This window comes from Juglans regia, chromosome 5, assembly GCF_001411555.2.
Source record: "Juglans regia cultivar Chandler chromosome 5, Walnut 2.0, whole genome shotgun sequence".
NCBI classification, from domain to species: domain Eukaryota; kingdom Viridiplantae; phylum Streptophyta; class Magnoliopsida; order Fagales; family Juglandaceae; genus Juglans; species Juglans regia.
The window spans coordinates 17,882,874-17,901,405 of NC_049905.1; the positions used below are offsets into that span (position 1 = coordinate 17,882,874).

At 33.5% G+C, this 18,532-nt stretch overlaps 1 protein-coding gene across 1 annotated transcript; it reads left to right on the forward strand.

The window, feature by feature from the left end:
• Positions 1 to 16,221: 16,221 nt before the first annotated feature.
• Positions 16,222 to 18,274, forward strand: LOC109011772 (arogenate dehydratase/prephenate dehydratase 6, chloroplastic-like). Its single transcript, XM_018993091.2, has one exon. The coding sequence runs from the start codon at positions 16,590 to 16,592 to the stop codon at positions 17,877 to 17,879; it is 1,290 nt and encodes a 429-aa protein (XP_018848636.1). The 5' UTR covers positions 16,222 to 16,589; the 3' UTR covers positions 17,880 to 18,274.
• Positions 18,275 to 18,532: the final 258 nt, after the last annotated feature.

Here is an 18,532-nt window from a genome sequence, read left to right on the forward strand (position 1 = left end):
AACTTCCACTACCCTGGAGCTGCAGGATCAGAATAATCCCCTCACTCGTGGTAACAACACTGCACCAGATTTGTTGCAGCATGCATCACATTCAGCACCAACAAGTGAAGATTACTTTGTAAATAAATTACTAGAAAGTCCCTCAAATGGATGAGGTATCATGTACTTTTATGTATTTACAAGATTAGTCAGTAAATTGTACAAATATTCTTATTTCTAGTCTGTTAGATTACTTGCTATATATAGATAGCAGTACCTTGTAAAGAATATACAGCATGAATGAAAGATAGTAGCATTTTTCATCAACTTTTCACTCTTGACAATCCTTCCTTCTCTTCGTCTTTTTGCTTTCCTTTTTTATTCTTACGTGGAGAGGAGGAGAGAATCTCTATGGAAACAACCTAAAATCAGATATGAAGCCAGAATGACAAAAATATCATCCCATCCTCTTACCATTGACTCCAAAAAGTCCAGAGAATTTGAGTCAAAGCCCTTAATTTTGGAACTTTTTATTCCAAACCAAACGGCCAGAATGAGACAATGAAACCTGCAACAACTATCATTAATTGTCTCATCTTACCCATCAGCATCTACTTCAAAAAAGACATTGTTTTAAACAATAGTCTAAGACTAGATGAAAGTACAGATGCAGGAGGCTAGCTAGCCGTAGTATTTTTCGTTTTGTTCTTATGTGATCCTTCTTGATTCTCTGCTAACAAAGACACCTAAAAGTTACATAAAGCTGAGAGACAATGCTTAAAATATACATGCAGGAGATCCAAAGGAGATATAAAAAAAAAAAAAAAACATTTAGATCCAAAGGAGATGCACCCAATAATGCATCCATCATGCAGTGCAGCTCAAGATTAATACTGATTCGAATCTTCTCTTTTTCTGCTCCCCGGATTCATGATTCGGTGATTAAAAAACATTAATCAAGCCATGTAAATAAATAAATCAAGCCATGATTTCCTACTGATCATGATTGAGATGGATGGGTGCCAGAGCTTATCATGTAGACCTTGGCATTCATTCTGGATGGTTCATTAATCTTTTATTATCAGTTTCTATCACGAGTCCTTGTTTAATTTCTCCATGGGAATCTTCTTCCTTAAATAATATGTTTGACTTACATATTATAGGTAATTTCCTTGATGTCAAGCACAACAACCTCCTGCATTGTCTGTTGTCCATTGCCAATAAGACAACTGATGAACAAGCTTCTTAATTAATTATCTAAACATCTTTGTCCCATTCATTATTTGTAGTTGAGTTTCATAATGTTTTTTCTTCTTGTTTCAAAAACTCCTGTTATCCTGTGGTTGTTCTGATCACCCACCCATATTTAAAAAAAAAAAAAGAAAAAAAAAAACAAGAAAATAAAAGAAAAAACTCCAAAGTAAATTCACTCAATCTTGGATCATATGCTAGCCAGCTGTTGCAGCCATCATTATTCTCTTCGACATAGCCCAGAACTTTTGCTTAGAAAACTAGTTTGGATATTAAGAATATTCTCAGAATATCTCACTATTCTTCATCATTTTGTTATTATTATCTACTACTATTTAATATTTTATTATTATTTTTTCATTACTATTTACAGAATACCTGATAATACCTCACTACTAAAATGCAACCTTGATTCTCCCATGTCCATACAGTTCTCACTTATTTTCCTTTATCAAGCTTTCATTTTCAACATCTCTCTCTCTCTACTAAAATCTTGAAAGAATGCATGCACGCCCTAGCTAGTCCTCTCAGTCCTTCACGTATTACAAAAAATTATTTATTTGTGAATAATTATTTTTTATTAAAATTATTATTTCTTGTCAAAATGAATATATATATATATTCACGTCACAAATCGTCATACTCGTCGAAAATAACTCATCATAAATTATCATTTTTCTTGTAAATTTGAAACTAATTACTTCATTAGGGTAAGAATTAATTAATTTTCTGCATGCGCCGAAATTAATTAGGACTTATTATAAATTATCTTGATGATTGTATCTTAATTAACAATTAATTATCTTCTATTAATAATTTGTTTGAGATAGATAGATTATAAGCTTTTGATCACTGACTACTTGGTCATGTTGTACATTAAAACAAAAATTAATTTAAATTTTGATAAAATTTCAAACCGATGATTTTCAATAGAGTCCCTCTTCTAACCGGACGCGGTGCGCGCAAACATCGTGTTTACACCAACTAATGAGATAATGACACGTCAGTTTACCTTTTATTTATTTTCAAATAATTTCTTTCCATAATTTCCAACAACAATTAACGTTCATAATTTAATATCATTTTCTCTTAGCTATAATTAATATTACACACAAGCCTTTTTTTGAAAGAATTAATTAATTTTTCTTCTCTTTAAGTTCTTTTTAATTGCTTGATGGAAAACGTGATGATCACTTATATATAAAACTGCTAATTAGAGGATAAGCTTTTCTTAAAAAAAAAAAAAAAAAAAAAAACCTCCTCTCTTAACTTTCACGCATACACACACATATAAAATATTATATATATATATATAGCCAGAGGTGGCAGCATGACATGCATGCGTTTTGTTTGAAAGAAATTAAATAATTAAAGATGTTTTCTTCTTCCTTAAATTAATTTTCTTTCCTCTTGATCATGGAAAACGTGACTTGAGAAATTGCTAAGAGGCTAAGCTTTTTTTTTTTTTTTTTTCCTTAAGAAAGAGAGAAAAAGAAAAAGCCTCCACCAGGTCCTGCATACGTGCATGATATATAATTAGAGAAATATTTTATTTATAAAAAGATTCTATAAAAATAAATTTATAAATCGATATGATTTAAAATAATATCTTAATTAAATTTTAAAATTAAATTTTTATATAATAAATTTAACGTCTTCATATAATATAATATCATGTAAATTATGAATTTATTTTTATAACATTATATGTAATTGTAGCACTTATCACCGGAACGATTATTATTATACGAATGGATTCTGTTTTGGCTTTATACATGTTTAATTTTTTTTTTATAATTCACTCCGATCGAGAATATAAACACTACTGATCAATATCAACAATACGATTGAAAATGATAAAATTTACGTCTCGTATGTTTTAATTTTAATCTCAAACTCATATTATTTTTATAATATATCAAATGACATCAGATGAATTGTTTATTTTAATATTATTAAAATATTATTTTTATTTTAGAATTTAAAAAAATTAAATTATTTATTTTATTTTATAAAAATTTAAAAAAATTGTAATGATTAAATTCGATGTGATGTGATGAAATAAAATAAATTGAGAGAAGTTACAAAAATAAACGAGGCCTTGTAGAGATTTCCTACATTTAGCATCCTAAAAATGTACAAGCTGCCTGATCGAGTTTGCATATATACATACATATCATACATATACATATGCATTCATTACAAGAAAAATAGGTTTTTGTAGTCATTTAATTGCAGCGAAAAGATTATTTGTGATCAAAACAGACTTATTTTAGTTGTAAATAGTTATTTTGCTGGAATTAAATAGTTACAAATAAACAGTTTTCTTGTAGTGATTTATGTATGTATGACCATTAATTAAGTAATGGGATGAAGAGCAATTAGAAGATATATAGGTACGTAGGGCCGTGCATGGTTGACATGCAAGTATGATCAGTACATGATATATCTAATTGATATCATCTAACAAATTTCGTTGACCAACTGCAAGTCTTTCTCATCACATTCTAAACGTACAGATGGATATATGTTCAGTCATGCATGTGCAGCCATGCATGCAGCTAACTAGATAGCACATGCTGCCACCTTCTATTTTTTTTTTTATTAATGTTAATGATACATATATACATACATATATGTATATATGAACTCTCAAGAATAAAAATATAACAGCATTTTTAATTTTTTTATGTTCATCAAAACAATACCGAACAGATCATCATGCATTAATCTCTAAAGGGAATTTACGAGTATAGCAATGATAATATCAGATGATCATATATAACATTAATGTTGATGGAAGCTTTATTACTACTTCCATATATACATACACATCTATACACACACATATGCGCGTCTGCGGACACACACAATATAGAGAAGTTTTATATAAGTCTTTGTAAAAAAGTAAATTTCACTTTAAAAAGTTATAAAAAAAAATAATTTTTTATTAGTGTAATCTATTTTTTTATAAAAGATTTATATGAGACTTATCTATTTGAAACTTGTACTTAGCATTACTTTTGATATATATAGTCACTTTTTTAGTGGCTGTTTATTTAAGTGATGGTTCTATGAAGTCACATCAACTGATGGATTAAAAATGATAAAAATTAATAATAAATAAATAAATAAATAATAATATTACTCATTATAACATACTACACATGAAATTATAAAGTGAAATTGATGATTACGTCATAGCGTAGATCGAAGACGGGAAAAAAAATGTCTCAAGTCGCCAATATTACAAAATTCAACTACGAGGGGCGACAGAACTACCAAAAGCATGACATGACCAAGCGCGCCGGCACCTCCATGATCTAATTCATCTTCGGGAGACCGCTATTGCCAATGGCCCAAATCCAATATGGCTAGCTAGCCCCCCACCATCCATGATTTTTTATAATTTTTATATGTAAAATAATATTTATAATAGTAGAATATATAAATATTGTTACGTAATATTTTTAAAAAATATGAATAAATAAATACAAGATTTACTTTTAATATGATTGAACAATGAAGTTTATTATTAATTAATTTTTTAATAATAAATTTTATTATTTTTTAAAAATTATACGATATTTATACATTTTATAATTATATATAATATTACTGTTGTTGTATATAATTGTTTGACCAAGGAACCAAACTTTCTTCCTTGACGCGGCATGCATGGAAGAGATCAGTTCATGTGATGGAAATGGTGGGCGCACGTGTAGTGAAAGTGGGGTTTGGAAAATCAACTACAAACATGTAAAACGTGTAATTATGGTAGTTCTATTTCGTAGGTGGGAGATGAGATGAAGACCAGATGATGTAAAATTAATATTCCTTTCTTATTTGTAATGTACTAAAAGGATCAAATATCGATGATGATGCAGAGAGAGAGAGAGAGAGCGAGGGAGGGAGCTTGCTAATTGGTAGTTGGCAAGAAATTTCTGCCTTGGTTCTCACCTACTTCCAACCTCTAATATTGTCGTGTAATTTAAAAGCTAAAATCACCTACCTTCACCTATATACAATTAATCTCATGTTTTTAATAATTACTTGAAAAATATGACTTTTAACATATATATATATATATTAAGAATAATGTTAATATATCTTTTCATTTTATTTTTTTATTTTGATCGTTCATATATTTAATTATTTTTTTCTTAATAGTTAAAGAAGTCACTATTAGTGTATTGATATTTTTTTTAATTTTTAAAAATATTTAAAAATATTTGAAATAAAAAACAAAAAAAAAAAGATACATTTTGCATTGGGCGGCATACTGAGTGGGCACATAGAGGTGGCAGAACAACACTACTCATATATTAATTAAATTTATATTCTTATTTGTTAATTTGTTTTCGAATTGTTTTCCCTTAATCATTAAAATTAATTAAGGACAGGTGAAAGTACACTTCTAGATTCCAAATATCCTTCCAGATTCGTTTATGCCTACTTACATTAGAGGTTTCACCCTCTCCTCTAGTTGCACACATTCCTTTAAAAAGCCTATAATCACTTCTCACATTAAAATTTCCATTTCTCTCCATAGCCCAAATCAGTTTATCAACATGATCTTCTGGACTTATAAGTGCTTCATCTGCAACTACGGGTGAAAGTACACTTCTGACCTTCAAAACATCTCACCATCGACTGTTAGGATTATTAAGTGCCTCCACTTTGGCCCCATTCTCTCTAATCTGCCATTCTTCCATAACCTATTTGAGGCCTCTAATGCCAGGGATCCAACTGTCATTCTATATATCAATATCTCTTCCATTCCCTACTCTCCATCGACGACCTTAGTCAGTTTATCCTTTACAGACCAGCTACCCTTCCAAACATATGAAGGGTTGTATCACAACTTGGAGTCCATAAACCTTGTGAATTAAGCTATCCTCATTCTGCATAAGCCTCCACCCTTGCTTTGTTAGGAGAGCATCATTGAAAGTTCTAAGATCCTTAAACCCCATACCACTTTCACTTTTAGGAGCACACATTCTCTTTTAGCTCACATAATGAATTTTCTTTTCTTCTTGTCAGAAGTTTCTAACCCACCAAAATATTGCCATTATCTGTTCAAGTTTAGTTGATTGGGAACCATGCACTTTCAAGTAGCTCATAGCATGTGCAGGGATAGACAGGGCCACAACCTTAATGAGAATTTCTTTTCCACCTTGTCAGAGAAGCTTATCCTTCCAATTTTGCAACTTTTGCCAAACTCTATGTTTTATATTAGAGAAAGTTCTATGTTTTGCTTTCCCAATCATGAGAGATAGGCCTAAGTACTTTTCATAGTTCTGGTACTCCTGGATGCCCCAATAGTAAAGAAGCTCCTTTTTTCTCTCTGCTGGCACATTTTTAATGAAAACCATTGATGTTTTTTCTTTATTAATCTTTTGACCTGAGGCCCTGTCATATGTTTCTAGAAGCCTTTTCACAACAACATTCTTTTGGAGAGATGCTTTACAAAAACAACACACTATCATCTGCAAATAGAAGATGATTCACCACAGGGGCTCCTCGACAGACCTTAATGCCACTAATTTGCTTGCGTAGTTCAGCTTGATTTAGCAATGTGATCAGACCTTCAGTTCCAAGCAAAAACAGAAAGGGAGATAAAGGGTCTCCTTGTCTTAAACCTTGAGAAGGATAGATAGGACCCATTGGTTCACCATTGATGAGGATGAAAAATGAGACAGACTTGACACATAACATAATCAGCTTAATCCATTTATTGACAAAACCCATCTGTTGCATAATTGCTTCCACGTAGTTCCATTCTAGCCTATCATAGGCTTTGCTCATGTCCAATTTAAGAGACATAAAATCCTATTTTCCTAATCTTTTATTTCTCAAAAAATGCACCATCTCATAAGGAACTAGAATATTATCAGATATGATTCTACCTGTAATAAAAGTAATTTAGGAATTAGAAATTACATCAGGTAGAATCAACTTTAACCTATTAGACAAAACTTGAGAAATCAATTTGTAAATGAAATTACAAAGACTAATAGGTTTATATTCAGTCACTTTTTCAAGTCTCTTTGTCTTTGGAATCAGAGTAATATAAGTATGGTTGATAGAGGAAGGGAACTGACCTTCATTAAGAGCCTGCAAGATATCATTTTTTTACAGATCTCGACAATGTGCCAGTACTTTTGGAAGAAAATAGGCACCCTTCCATTAGGACCAGGAGCCTTGGTAGGATTCATCTGATGTAGAGTAGCTTCCACTTCTGCCTCTGTGAATGGCTTTGTGAGCTCCTTATTTATAGCATTTGTGATCCTTCCGTTGAGAGTTGTTAAGAACTCCATATCCCTTCTTTGAGAACTTGAAGTGAACAACTCCTCAAAGTATTGCATTATCAGCTAATCTCTCTCATCTCCTTCTTTCTAAATGCCTAACCCATTCTTCAGCCTGACTATTTGATTCTTCTTTTTCCTTTGTGTAGCTTTATTATGAAAGAATTTTGTATTTTGATTCCCTGCCTTTAACCATAGAGCCTTAGACCTTTGTCTCCATAATATTTCATCCCTTTAAAGCCAGCATTGCAACTCATCTCTTGCTTGCTGATGTTCATCCTTACTCAGGGAATAGGTATTGCCTGCTTGGATTTTTTTCAAACGATCTCTAGCTTGTTGGATCTTTTTATGCACATTTCCAAAACTCTGTTTATTTCATTTTGTGAGGCTCTCACTATACCCAGAGATTTTTTGTATAACATCTCCCATGGCACCTTGTCCAGTTTTGAGATTCCAAGATTGTTGAATAACCTTTTCACATTCATCAGCTTCAACCCACATAGCTTCAAACCTGAAGGTCTTAGAACCTTCTTCTTGAAAAATTACCTTTTGTCTGCAGAATAATGGGCAAATGATTTGAATGTGTTGTTGAGCCATGAACCATGTATGACTTCTAAAATCTGTCCAACCTTTCACATACGTTGTTCTCCATCTCTCTATTATTCTACCAAGTTAACTTTGGTCCTTCATAACCCATGTCAAGCAATACACAGTCATTCACAATTTGCCTAAACCCTTCCATCTGTCTCTCAGGATTGTCTTTACCACCACATTTCTCATTTCTGCTCAGGATCTCGTTGAAGTCAGCAGATACAAGCCATCCACTATGATCACCACTATTTATTAGTCTAAGCAACTCCCAAGTCTCATTTCTTTTCTCGGGCTGCCCATAAATTCCTGTTAATTGCCATTCCTTTCTATCTCTGCCCTCCTCAGTAACCATAGCATCAATGTGGTGTTTTGAAAAACTACGGATAGTTAAGATCACCTCATGTCTCGACATCAAACAAAGTCCTACTATGCCCCTCATTGTCTATTGCCATACAATTTTGAATTTCAAGTTGAGACTTTAGCTTCTCCATTTTTCTCCCTAACAATTTTGTCTCCTGTAAAAATAGTACATCGGGACCTTCCTTCTTGACCAAATCGCGAAAGGCTCGAATTCCTTGTGGGTTCTCAAGCCCAGGATATTCCAACTTATTATTTTCATTGCTCTCGGTGGGGCTGAATTTCAGCCTCTGCCAATATCTCAGTTTTGTTATTAGCCTCAGTAACCACCACCCTTTGTTGTTTAAGTTTTATAGCTTGTTCCTCACCACATAAATCTTCATCCTCCATCTCCTTTCTCTTTTGTGAAATGTTCAAATTTTGTTTTGGGGTAACCTTCATATTGTTTTTCCTAAGTCATTGCCCCTTTTTTCCAGTTGCCACTTTATGGTTCTCAACAAGCTGGGCAATTAATTCACTTTCTTGGGCCTCTTTCCCTTGTTGTTGGGCCTTCAAGGGCTCAACCCTTATTGCTTCGATGGGCCCATTTGATTGCCTATCCGTTATGCCCTCAATTTGGTCATTTCATGATCTATTTTCTTGAGTACTTTTCTTTCCTTTCTTAAGTTGATGTGCCATTACCTCTTTACTTTTGTTAGGCATATGATCTTCCTTCTTTAGTAGTAGCCATAAACTCCTCCATTGATCTTGCATTTATTTCCTGATAGCCAGCTTTCTTCCTCTATATAATTCTTTCCTTAACAGCTCCCATAACGTCTCCTTTATTATTGATGTTAATATCGAAATTTATGCTACCACCTTTACTCCTGATTGATCTCATCTTTGTCTCAACCAATTTTTCAGCCATATCTCTTGCTCTTTCCTCAGCATGATTGGAGGGTTGCATTTTCGGAGGGCTTTGATTGAACTCCGCCTGCTGATCAAGCTGGTGACGACCCTTGCCTGAGGAAACTCCGGTTCTCAGCCATTGACCATAGGGAAGACAGTCCTTCGTATGTAAACCTTGGTTTGTTTGCCAACTTCTGCAATCTTTATGGTTATGTCCTAACCTGCCACACACATAACAAAAGTTGGAAGCCTTTTGTAGATGAATCTAATCCAACATGCATCCCGAGATCCCAAGTTGATACGCTTGCCTCTCATCAATGGTTTTGTAATATCCAGTCTAACTCGTACCTGGATGAATTCTCCCCATGCTACCTCACCATGCTCCACATCAATATCTTCCACTCTTCCTATGCTATTTCCAATCATTCGCGCAACCTGTTCATTCATAGCATGTAATGGGAGATCATATAGACAAATCCAAAATGTTGCCTTAGTAATGCTGATTTTGTTAACCTAGAGCTCCCCTTCAAATTGTTGCATCATAACTAAGTTCTTATCAAAAGACCATGGCCCCTTGCGATGCACACGATCCTTTTCTACTTGATCTTCAAACTCTACAAGCATCAGTCTAGAACCCTGATCTTTAGACCATATTTTCTTCACAGGGTACCAAACCTTTTTCATTGTCTATTTAAATGCCTCTTGATTATAATTCTTATCAGTAAGCAAAGAAACAAACAAACACATTTCTCCTCTTATTTTCAAATTTCCGAGCAGAGTATCATTCACCAAAAGCTCCTACTTTTCTTGCTCCAACAGTGAGAGCCGCTAACAAAGTTCTTCTAGATTGTCCTCTATCGAGAAAGGAAAATCAAGACATTAGGAACTCAAACCTGCATCAAGACAAGGAAGGAGAACCTAACCTCCAGAAAGGAGTGTAAAATGGATACTATGTTAAGGAAAATATTATTCTTATCGATACATCCCACCAAGAGTGGTTTTTTTTTTTTAAAAAAAAATATTTAAGGAGATTAAAAAAATATATGGAAAAAAAAAAAACTTTTGGCCGCGTCGCGAGAATTCCTCAGTAAGGAATTAGCTCGGTGGTTGTAGTGCTGCCCCTATATTAATATATATATATATATATATATATATATATATAGAAATATTAGATTTGATTGGATTTTCTTAAAGAGAAGATGATCTTCTAGAGTGATTAGGATAATCTATCAGGCTGGGAATTTTGTTAAATATCAACAATTGCTCTCAACTTTAATATATATAGAAATATTAGATTTGATTGGATTTTCTTAAAGAGAAGATGATCTTCCAGAATGATTAGGATAATCTGTCAGGCCAGGGATTTCGTTAAATCTCAACAATTGCTCTCAACTTTAATGGTATAGATTTGATCAAATCTTTATTGGTGGATTAAAGCCTAACTACTTATCAAAATTTTATTATTTACCATATACAAGAACTTGAGTTTCAGATCATAATATTGCATAATACATGCCATTCATGAGTTTGAAAGAAAGCATTGAGACTTATGGAAACCCACCTCTCTAGAGGATATGTAACGCTCCGCTTCTCACAGTTAATAATAAAGTCACTTTTAAAATTCTTGGGAGTCGGAGTGCTACTACTGAACCTTGACTTAAAAAATTTTCTTTTATTCTAGAGGAAGCGCCAAGTATAAATATTCTATAAATAAAATAATTCTTTATTAAAATACTGAGATCATAAAAGAGAGTGTGCGGAAGTATTTATTAAAATTTTTCAAAATTTGTGCCATTAAAATCATAACTTAAAATCCATGTACACGATCTAGGCCCCTATCATGCCTCCATGAACTAAGTCTTGTCCTGTAGTTTTACCTTCATAAATATTCTAACTTGAGATGGTTTAAAAACATAAAAATAAACTAAAACGAGTCAATAATTCAGTAAGAAACTGATTATAATGTAAACATACTTAACATAAGGTTTTCATAAAATATCTCATGCTGAGATTTAAAATCATGACTGATCATACTGATACTTATGTTATACATGACTGATTTATCTGACTAAACTAACTGATCTGATTTATCTGACATATCTAACTGGCCAACACACTTAACTCTGTCTGTAAGTCGTGTACTAACTTCCTTTGTTGTTGCAAAGGAAGCCAACTGTGCAGTACTATGGTACCACGTTTGAGTCTATGGCTTGCACACCTACATTGAAATTGAATTGGTACCATGCATGTGAATGACTATCTGATTAACTGTTATGAGCTTATCTTACACTTGATCTTATGAAAGCTTACGTGTCTGATGCAACGTGAAATGCATAATACATACATAACTATAATATGTGGAATGAAACATGATGAATGAATGCTTGCAAATATTATGACATGCATGGTATGTAAACACTGGCTTCGAAAGAGCTGACTTTAATAATAATATATATAACTACGTAAGCTAATCCTAATTTATGATCAAACTACTTATCTTGTAGTATTACTTCCTAAAATCTGCGACATAAAATCTATCACGGTGCTGAACTGAGAGGTTTATGGTTTTTTTTCAAATAACACGTGGAAGAGAGATATTTATAGAGAGATTTGGGAGAGAGTGACGACCAGTTTGAGTTGAACTTGATTAATACATGTAGTGACACTAATATGTTGAACACTCAGTTGTAATCTTCTAAGAAGAGAGTTTAAATTTAAAAACATGATTTGGTAGTTCATTTAATATAGGATTGACAGTGATTGAGGCTACGTAGGGGACTTCAATAAGTGATGATTTTAAATTAAAATAAATTTCTAATGACCGATTTTTTAATTCTAAAAGGAGTCTAACTCATTCAATAAATAATAAATGGGATATAACCTAGTTATTAAGCCTAATTAAAACTTCAAATCAACCTCAATAATTTATTGCTTGTGGGCTTATCTAATATGGCTCATTAAATATAATTTAGATTCAATAAAAATTATTAACATCTCGACCTTAAAATTATTGGGCCGGGTCGTTAAAGGATATTAATCCCTTCTAAAGTGACTCGTAAATAAAGAAACGATTAGTATTATTTGTTATGATTCAAAGGACTAAGGGTTTTTATCAAATTATCATTCAACATCTCTAATATTTTGGAAATGACAACAATTAGGCTTCTAACTTGCACCGGATCAAATCCCGGCCCACAACATAAATCATCCAAGTTGTCACCCAAAATTGATGAGAAATAATATTTACATTTTTAGAATGTATTAGTATGGAAAATACTATTCTTACCGCTTTATTCTACTGCTGTGATTTTTTAATTTTTTTTTTACTTAGTGATTAAGGAAGTATTTTTTAATAATATTGTGATTTTTTTATTTTTTTAAAAAATATTTAAAAGTGTTAAAAAATACATGTAAAAAAAATTTAAAAAAAAAAATTTAGCCTAACGGTAGCTCCCAGCGGGAGCTGGGAGCGGTAGGCGTAGCATCACTCTATTAGTATTGTGCATTTTTTTTGAAAAAATGGGTAAATCTGGACCCACATGAAAAATAATTTTTTTAATGGTAGATCCCACTTTTTTCAAAGGATGTGGCACGAGGCTAGCACATCCTAAAACTGTATCTAGGATTATTAAAATTATAAGATAAAATAAATTTTTTTGATATTATACATGGTTTGTAGGTGAATAAAACCATTAAAAAATAAATCGGGTTGTTTCGGGTCAATCTTGATTGAGTGGATCACCATACATATTTATCATTATAAGAAAATCGCTTATTTGATATCAGTTATTTCTTATGAAAATAATTATTTCTTGTTAAAATAAATCTAATCTCGCCACAACCAGTCATTTTCGTCGCAAATAACACGTTATAAATGTTCATTTTTCTTGTAATAATATATGTATAGATGTCGAGTACATTCGGATAATATAAGAAAATGTTACTATCTTAAAAGTAGGTGTAAGCAAATTCATATGAAAGAGTGTTAAGACGTACATGACCTATAAAGCTCGTAAGTTAATTCTATAGGACTTTATAAGCTTAATTTCCACATTTATTTTGGAAAGTTTATGCGTCACTTTTGCGTATGGAACTGGCTTTAATTTGCAGGCACCCTGGCAAGCTTGCGTGAAGTAGTACTATTAGCATGCCTTATAGGAGCCTTCGATCAGATTTTCAGGAGTAATAAAAAAAACAAGCACAAACCAATTAATTATGTACGTACGTAATTAAACATGATATATATGATCCCACAATCATCATGTGTTGTTTTAGATTTGTGGTATCAAATGTTGATTTGTTTCCAAAAAAATTATGTGGTCTCTTATAATTATTTAACGTAAGGAATTTAATTTAAAGTATTTATATTAATATATCCATAAATTAAGCTCATGATCATCTAAGCATGAAAGCTCCGAACAAATAATGGAAATAATTGTGGTCATGTGTTTTACCATGTTGTCACTGCAAGATATAGTATATAACAAAGCAACAAGTAATGTTACTTAATTCATCCTATATATATATATATATATATATATTGCTTGAATTTTCACAGCATGGAACTAATTTAACTATCTTGCACAGCAATCCAATCTCTTTTTTCGATTTAATTACCTACGTACCTCACTTTCTTGAGTCGGCGAAGTTGGTAACTACTTCCTTATATTTCAAGGTAACTCAATATACATATACATATATATATATATATAAATACTTTATTTACGTAGAAATTTTATAAAAATATACTTACATATTAATGTGATTTGATTAAATATGTCAGATATATTATATTATAATATAAATAGATCTGACATATATTATTTTACAATATTAATCTTGACATAAATAGAATGAGAGAAAGAATTAACCAACCTATCTTATATTTTATTTATTATTGGTTATATACATGTAGCTAATAATAATTTTTTTAAAAAAATGGATCGATGCATGGAAATATGGTGATCTAAATTGTAGTAGTCTTTTTGTTTTTTAATATAGAAAGGAAATTAAACAAAGTAAGTCTCAAGGTTTAGCCATTTAAGCTAGCTTTAATTAAGTAGGATGTGTTGGAGCTGATGATGCCACGTTCATAACATATATAGTTATACGATAAACAAAAGTAGTACTACAGATGAAAATGAATTACATAAAAATAAATTCACAAACTGATATGATTTTATATGATTCATTAGATCTATTTTATAATAAAAGTAACTTTGTAATGTGACGTACCACATTAAATTACATCACTTTATAAGTTTATTTATATATAATTTCTTTATAATTAAAGTATTTCTCATGATACACAAGCTCCTTTAGAAATTCACTTGCGGTTTTGAGATCCTGTTGTTAAGATTATGCCATGTCACTCATTTTCCTCAGTTGTTTTTGTCAAATCTTTACAAGAGGTTAACTCGTTATTCAAATTGAGTATCAACATTGATGATTAATGAGTTAGAGATTCAAGAAACTTGAGCAAATTATATATATATATATATATATATATATATATATTGGAATTGTAAATAGGCATGTTGAACAAAAAAGGACATTTGCTATTGTTATTATTCCTTTTCAAAACAAATTGGAAGAATAACAAATAAAGTATGACATAATGGAAATGGAAATAGGAGGAAGACAAGGATATCTCTATCCATCCTTACATGCACGATATTAAAAACACAACATGCACATTGCTAACGTTAAATTTGAATTAAAGGTTCTGAAGAAGAATACCATGTGATTTCCAAACTTATTCAATAAAAACAAAATAATTTTGTTTTTGTCCGATCTATGAGTTTCACGCTCATCTCATCACATCCTTGTCTTTCATCATCCTCCCAGGTAGGTTGTGCAACCAATGCCGATCCTACTTAGTAAGATAGTTATTAAGTAAGTTTGCCGAGTAATAATACGATATTATCTTGATAATTACTTCGATATTTTATTATCCAAATATCTTGATAATAAAATCATCTAAAAAACATATTTTTTTTCTTCCACCAAACCTTTATTTTTTCCCTTAAAATGTGACAAATTAAATGCACTAAATAAGGTACTAGAGCTCCAAACCTCTTGAACTTGGTGCTTTCAAACTCCCCTTCCCCCATCAAATATAGCACCTAATGGTTCAACCCAAAAATAAGAAAAAATAAAAGGGCATATTGAATATCTCAAAGACTAATAATAGCATATCCTCCATCCCCCACCTCCCCCTCTCACGACGGGAATGGGAGCTCCACCATGCACTCATTATGTGGTGGGGTCTTATAGTTGAAGACACGTGTCGTGTTTTTATGGAGCTAACTTAACACTTGTTTAGGTCTCTTTAAGAATGCATAAATGAAGAGACGTTTCTTTTCAATGATGTAATACAATTTAGAAATTTGGAAAGTTTGCCCCTTCTATTCCTTTTCGAAAAGGTTGTAAAATTTAGATGAAAAACCGTAAATGTGTTTTAGTTGGAGTTTTACGTCTTTCGAGTCTATTATACGAATGTTATTAAAAAAAATAAAGAGACGCGATAGTTGCAAAATGTTATATAAAAATAATTTTATAAATTGACAGAATTTTATTCGATTCGTCATATTAATTTTATAATCTGACGTATCATATCAAGATATATTAATTTGTGTAATTACTTTGATGTAATCTAGTTATAGCTAGAATATTTCTCTAAAAAAATAATAATGTATTTGATAAATATTGTAAAATTTTCATTTTACACACACATACATATATATATATATATATATGTCTTTTTGGCATAACTTTTTTAAAAAGAATTAAAATCGATAAATTTTGTCAATTGAGTCAACAAAAGTAACAAGATGTTGTAAAAAAATATATAGCATGAATATATATTTTATATAAATAAAAAACAAACGAGAAAAAACAGAAAAGCAAAGAAAGAGAAGAGGGGGTAGGTGTGAGATTGACCGAACCACCAACGCACACGTCCAGCCTCCCTTTCTCTCTCTACTCCTCCTCACCACCTTCTTCTTCTCATATATATAGAGCCACACAAACCCCTGTATTTTCTCAGCTTGACGTTTCTCAGTTCAGAGAACAACAAGCTTTCCTCTACCTTACATTACCTTAGCTTTAGCTTTAGCTTTTACTTTCTCTCTCACCCACCATTACACCATTTTTCTTCTTTTTGGTTTTCTCTTCATCTTCTCTGTTTTTGTGCATACAAAATTCACACACACTATGCAGGCTATAGTTCCATCCCCACCTCATAATCTCAAGTGCTTTACCGGCACTACTCCTCTGCCGCTCGCCCGTGTGGGACGTCTCGTTGTCCAGAGCGTTTACCGCTCCGATTCCGTGCACTTTTCCAACGGTGTTGGCTCGAGTCGAGCAGACTGGCAGAGCTCCTGTGCCATTCTCGCCAGCAAGGTCGTTTCCCTGCAGCAGCCCAATGAGAAGCCTGGCGCTGGTGCCGCCGGATCCGGCGGTGCAGACCATGTTGCTGCAGTAAACGGCCACAAGACTACCATTGACCTCAGTCTCGTCCCCATCGATACCGCCGAAAAAGAGAACAACAAACCGCAGCCTAAGCCGCTCACCATAACCGATCTTTCCCCAGCACCCATGCACGGATCCCAGCTCCGCGTGGCTTATCAAGGCGTTCCCGGTGCTTACTCCGAAGCTGCTGCCGGAAAAGCGTACCCGAACTGTGAGGCCATCCCTTGCGACCAGTTCGAAGTAGCTTTTCAAGCCGTCGAGCTGTGGATCGCTGATCGCGCCGTTCTCCCCGTCGAGAACTCCCTCGGCGGCTCGATCCACCGCAACTACGACCTCCTACTCCGCCACAGGCTACACATAGTCGGCGAGGTCCAGTTACCGGTCCACCACTGCCTCTTGGCCCTGCCGGGGGTTCGGAAAGAGTACTTGACCCGAGTGATTTCCCACCCGCAGGCCCTCGCCCAGTGCGAGTTGACTCTCACCAAACTCGGCCTCAACGTGGCGCGCGAGGCAGTGGACGACACAGCAGGGGCAGCCGAGTTCGTCGCCGCAAACAACCTGCGCGATACGGCTGCGATCGCTAGCGCACGCGCCGCCGATTTGTACGGCATGAACATTCTGGCAGACGGGATCCAGGACGACTCGAGCAACGTGACCCGTTTCGTGATGCTGGCCCGAGAGCCGATTATACCCAGGACGGACCGGCCATTTAAGACGAGCATTGTGTTCGCGCACGACAAGGGGACGTCGGTTCTGTTTAAGGTGCTGTCGGCGTTTGCTTTCAGGAACATAAGCCTGACGAAGATCGAGTCGAGGCCGCACAGGAACCGCCCGATCCGGTTGGTGGACGACGAGAACGAGGGGACAGCGAAGCATTTCGAGTACATGTTCTATGTGGACTTCGAGGCTTCAATGGCGGAAGTCAGAGCACAGAACGCTCTGGCGGAGGTGCAGGAATTCACCTCCTTCTTGAGGGTGCTGGGCAGCTATCCCATGGACATGACGCCTTGGTGCCCCTCCCGGGGAGATTAGCAAAATCCATCCCAAACAAATAATAATTAAAAAAAAAAACAACATATATTCTAATCATTTTACTTCTTTATTTTTTTATTATCATTTTTATTTCCTATTTTCTCGAGAAAAAAAATCTTAAATTGTATTGATGGATGGAGAAGAAAGGCAAGCAAGAAATGAAGGAACTGTTTGGTGGGTTAGAAAAAGAAATCAATGTATGTATGAAAGAATGAATGTATGTAGGCCATGATGATGATGATGATGATGAAGAGAATATGCCACTAAATTTTGTGGTGGTTATGTGTAAGTGTCAATACCATCCACCCAATCATTTATTTGTATGTTAAATTAAATGTTTGGGGAATTTCCAAAAAGAAATGAATTTCAAAAATAGAAAAATGAACGATATTTTATATTTACAATCTCATTTTTTTCTTCTTTAAATTGTGTACTGAATTTCAAGCTCACAAGCCAGTCTCACGTGGCGACTGAAAAGCTTATTTATTTATTTATTTATTTATTTATTTATTTTTAAGACAGAGTGTAATTGTTATTTGTTAATGCAAAAATCAATATACTCTGATTTGATGCCCCATTAGAATATATGCTTCTGATTTTCCTCCCCCACTTGGCAACTTGTCTTTTGTCATGTCTTTGAACTAACTTCTCTC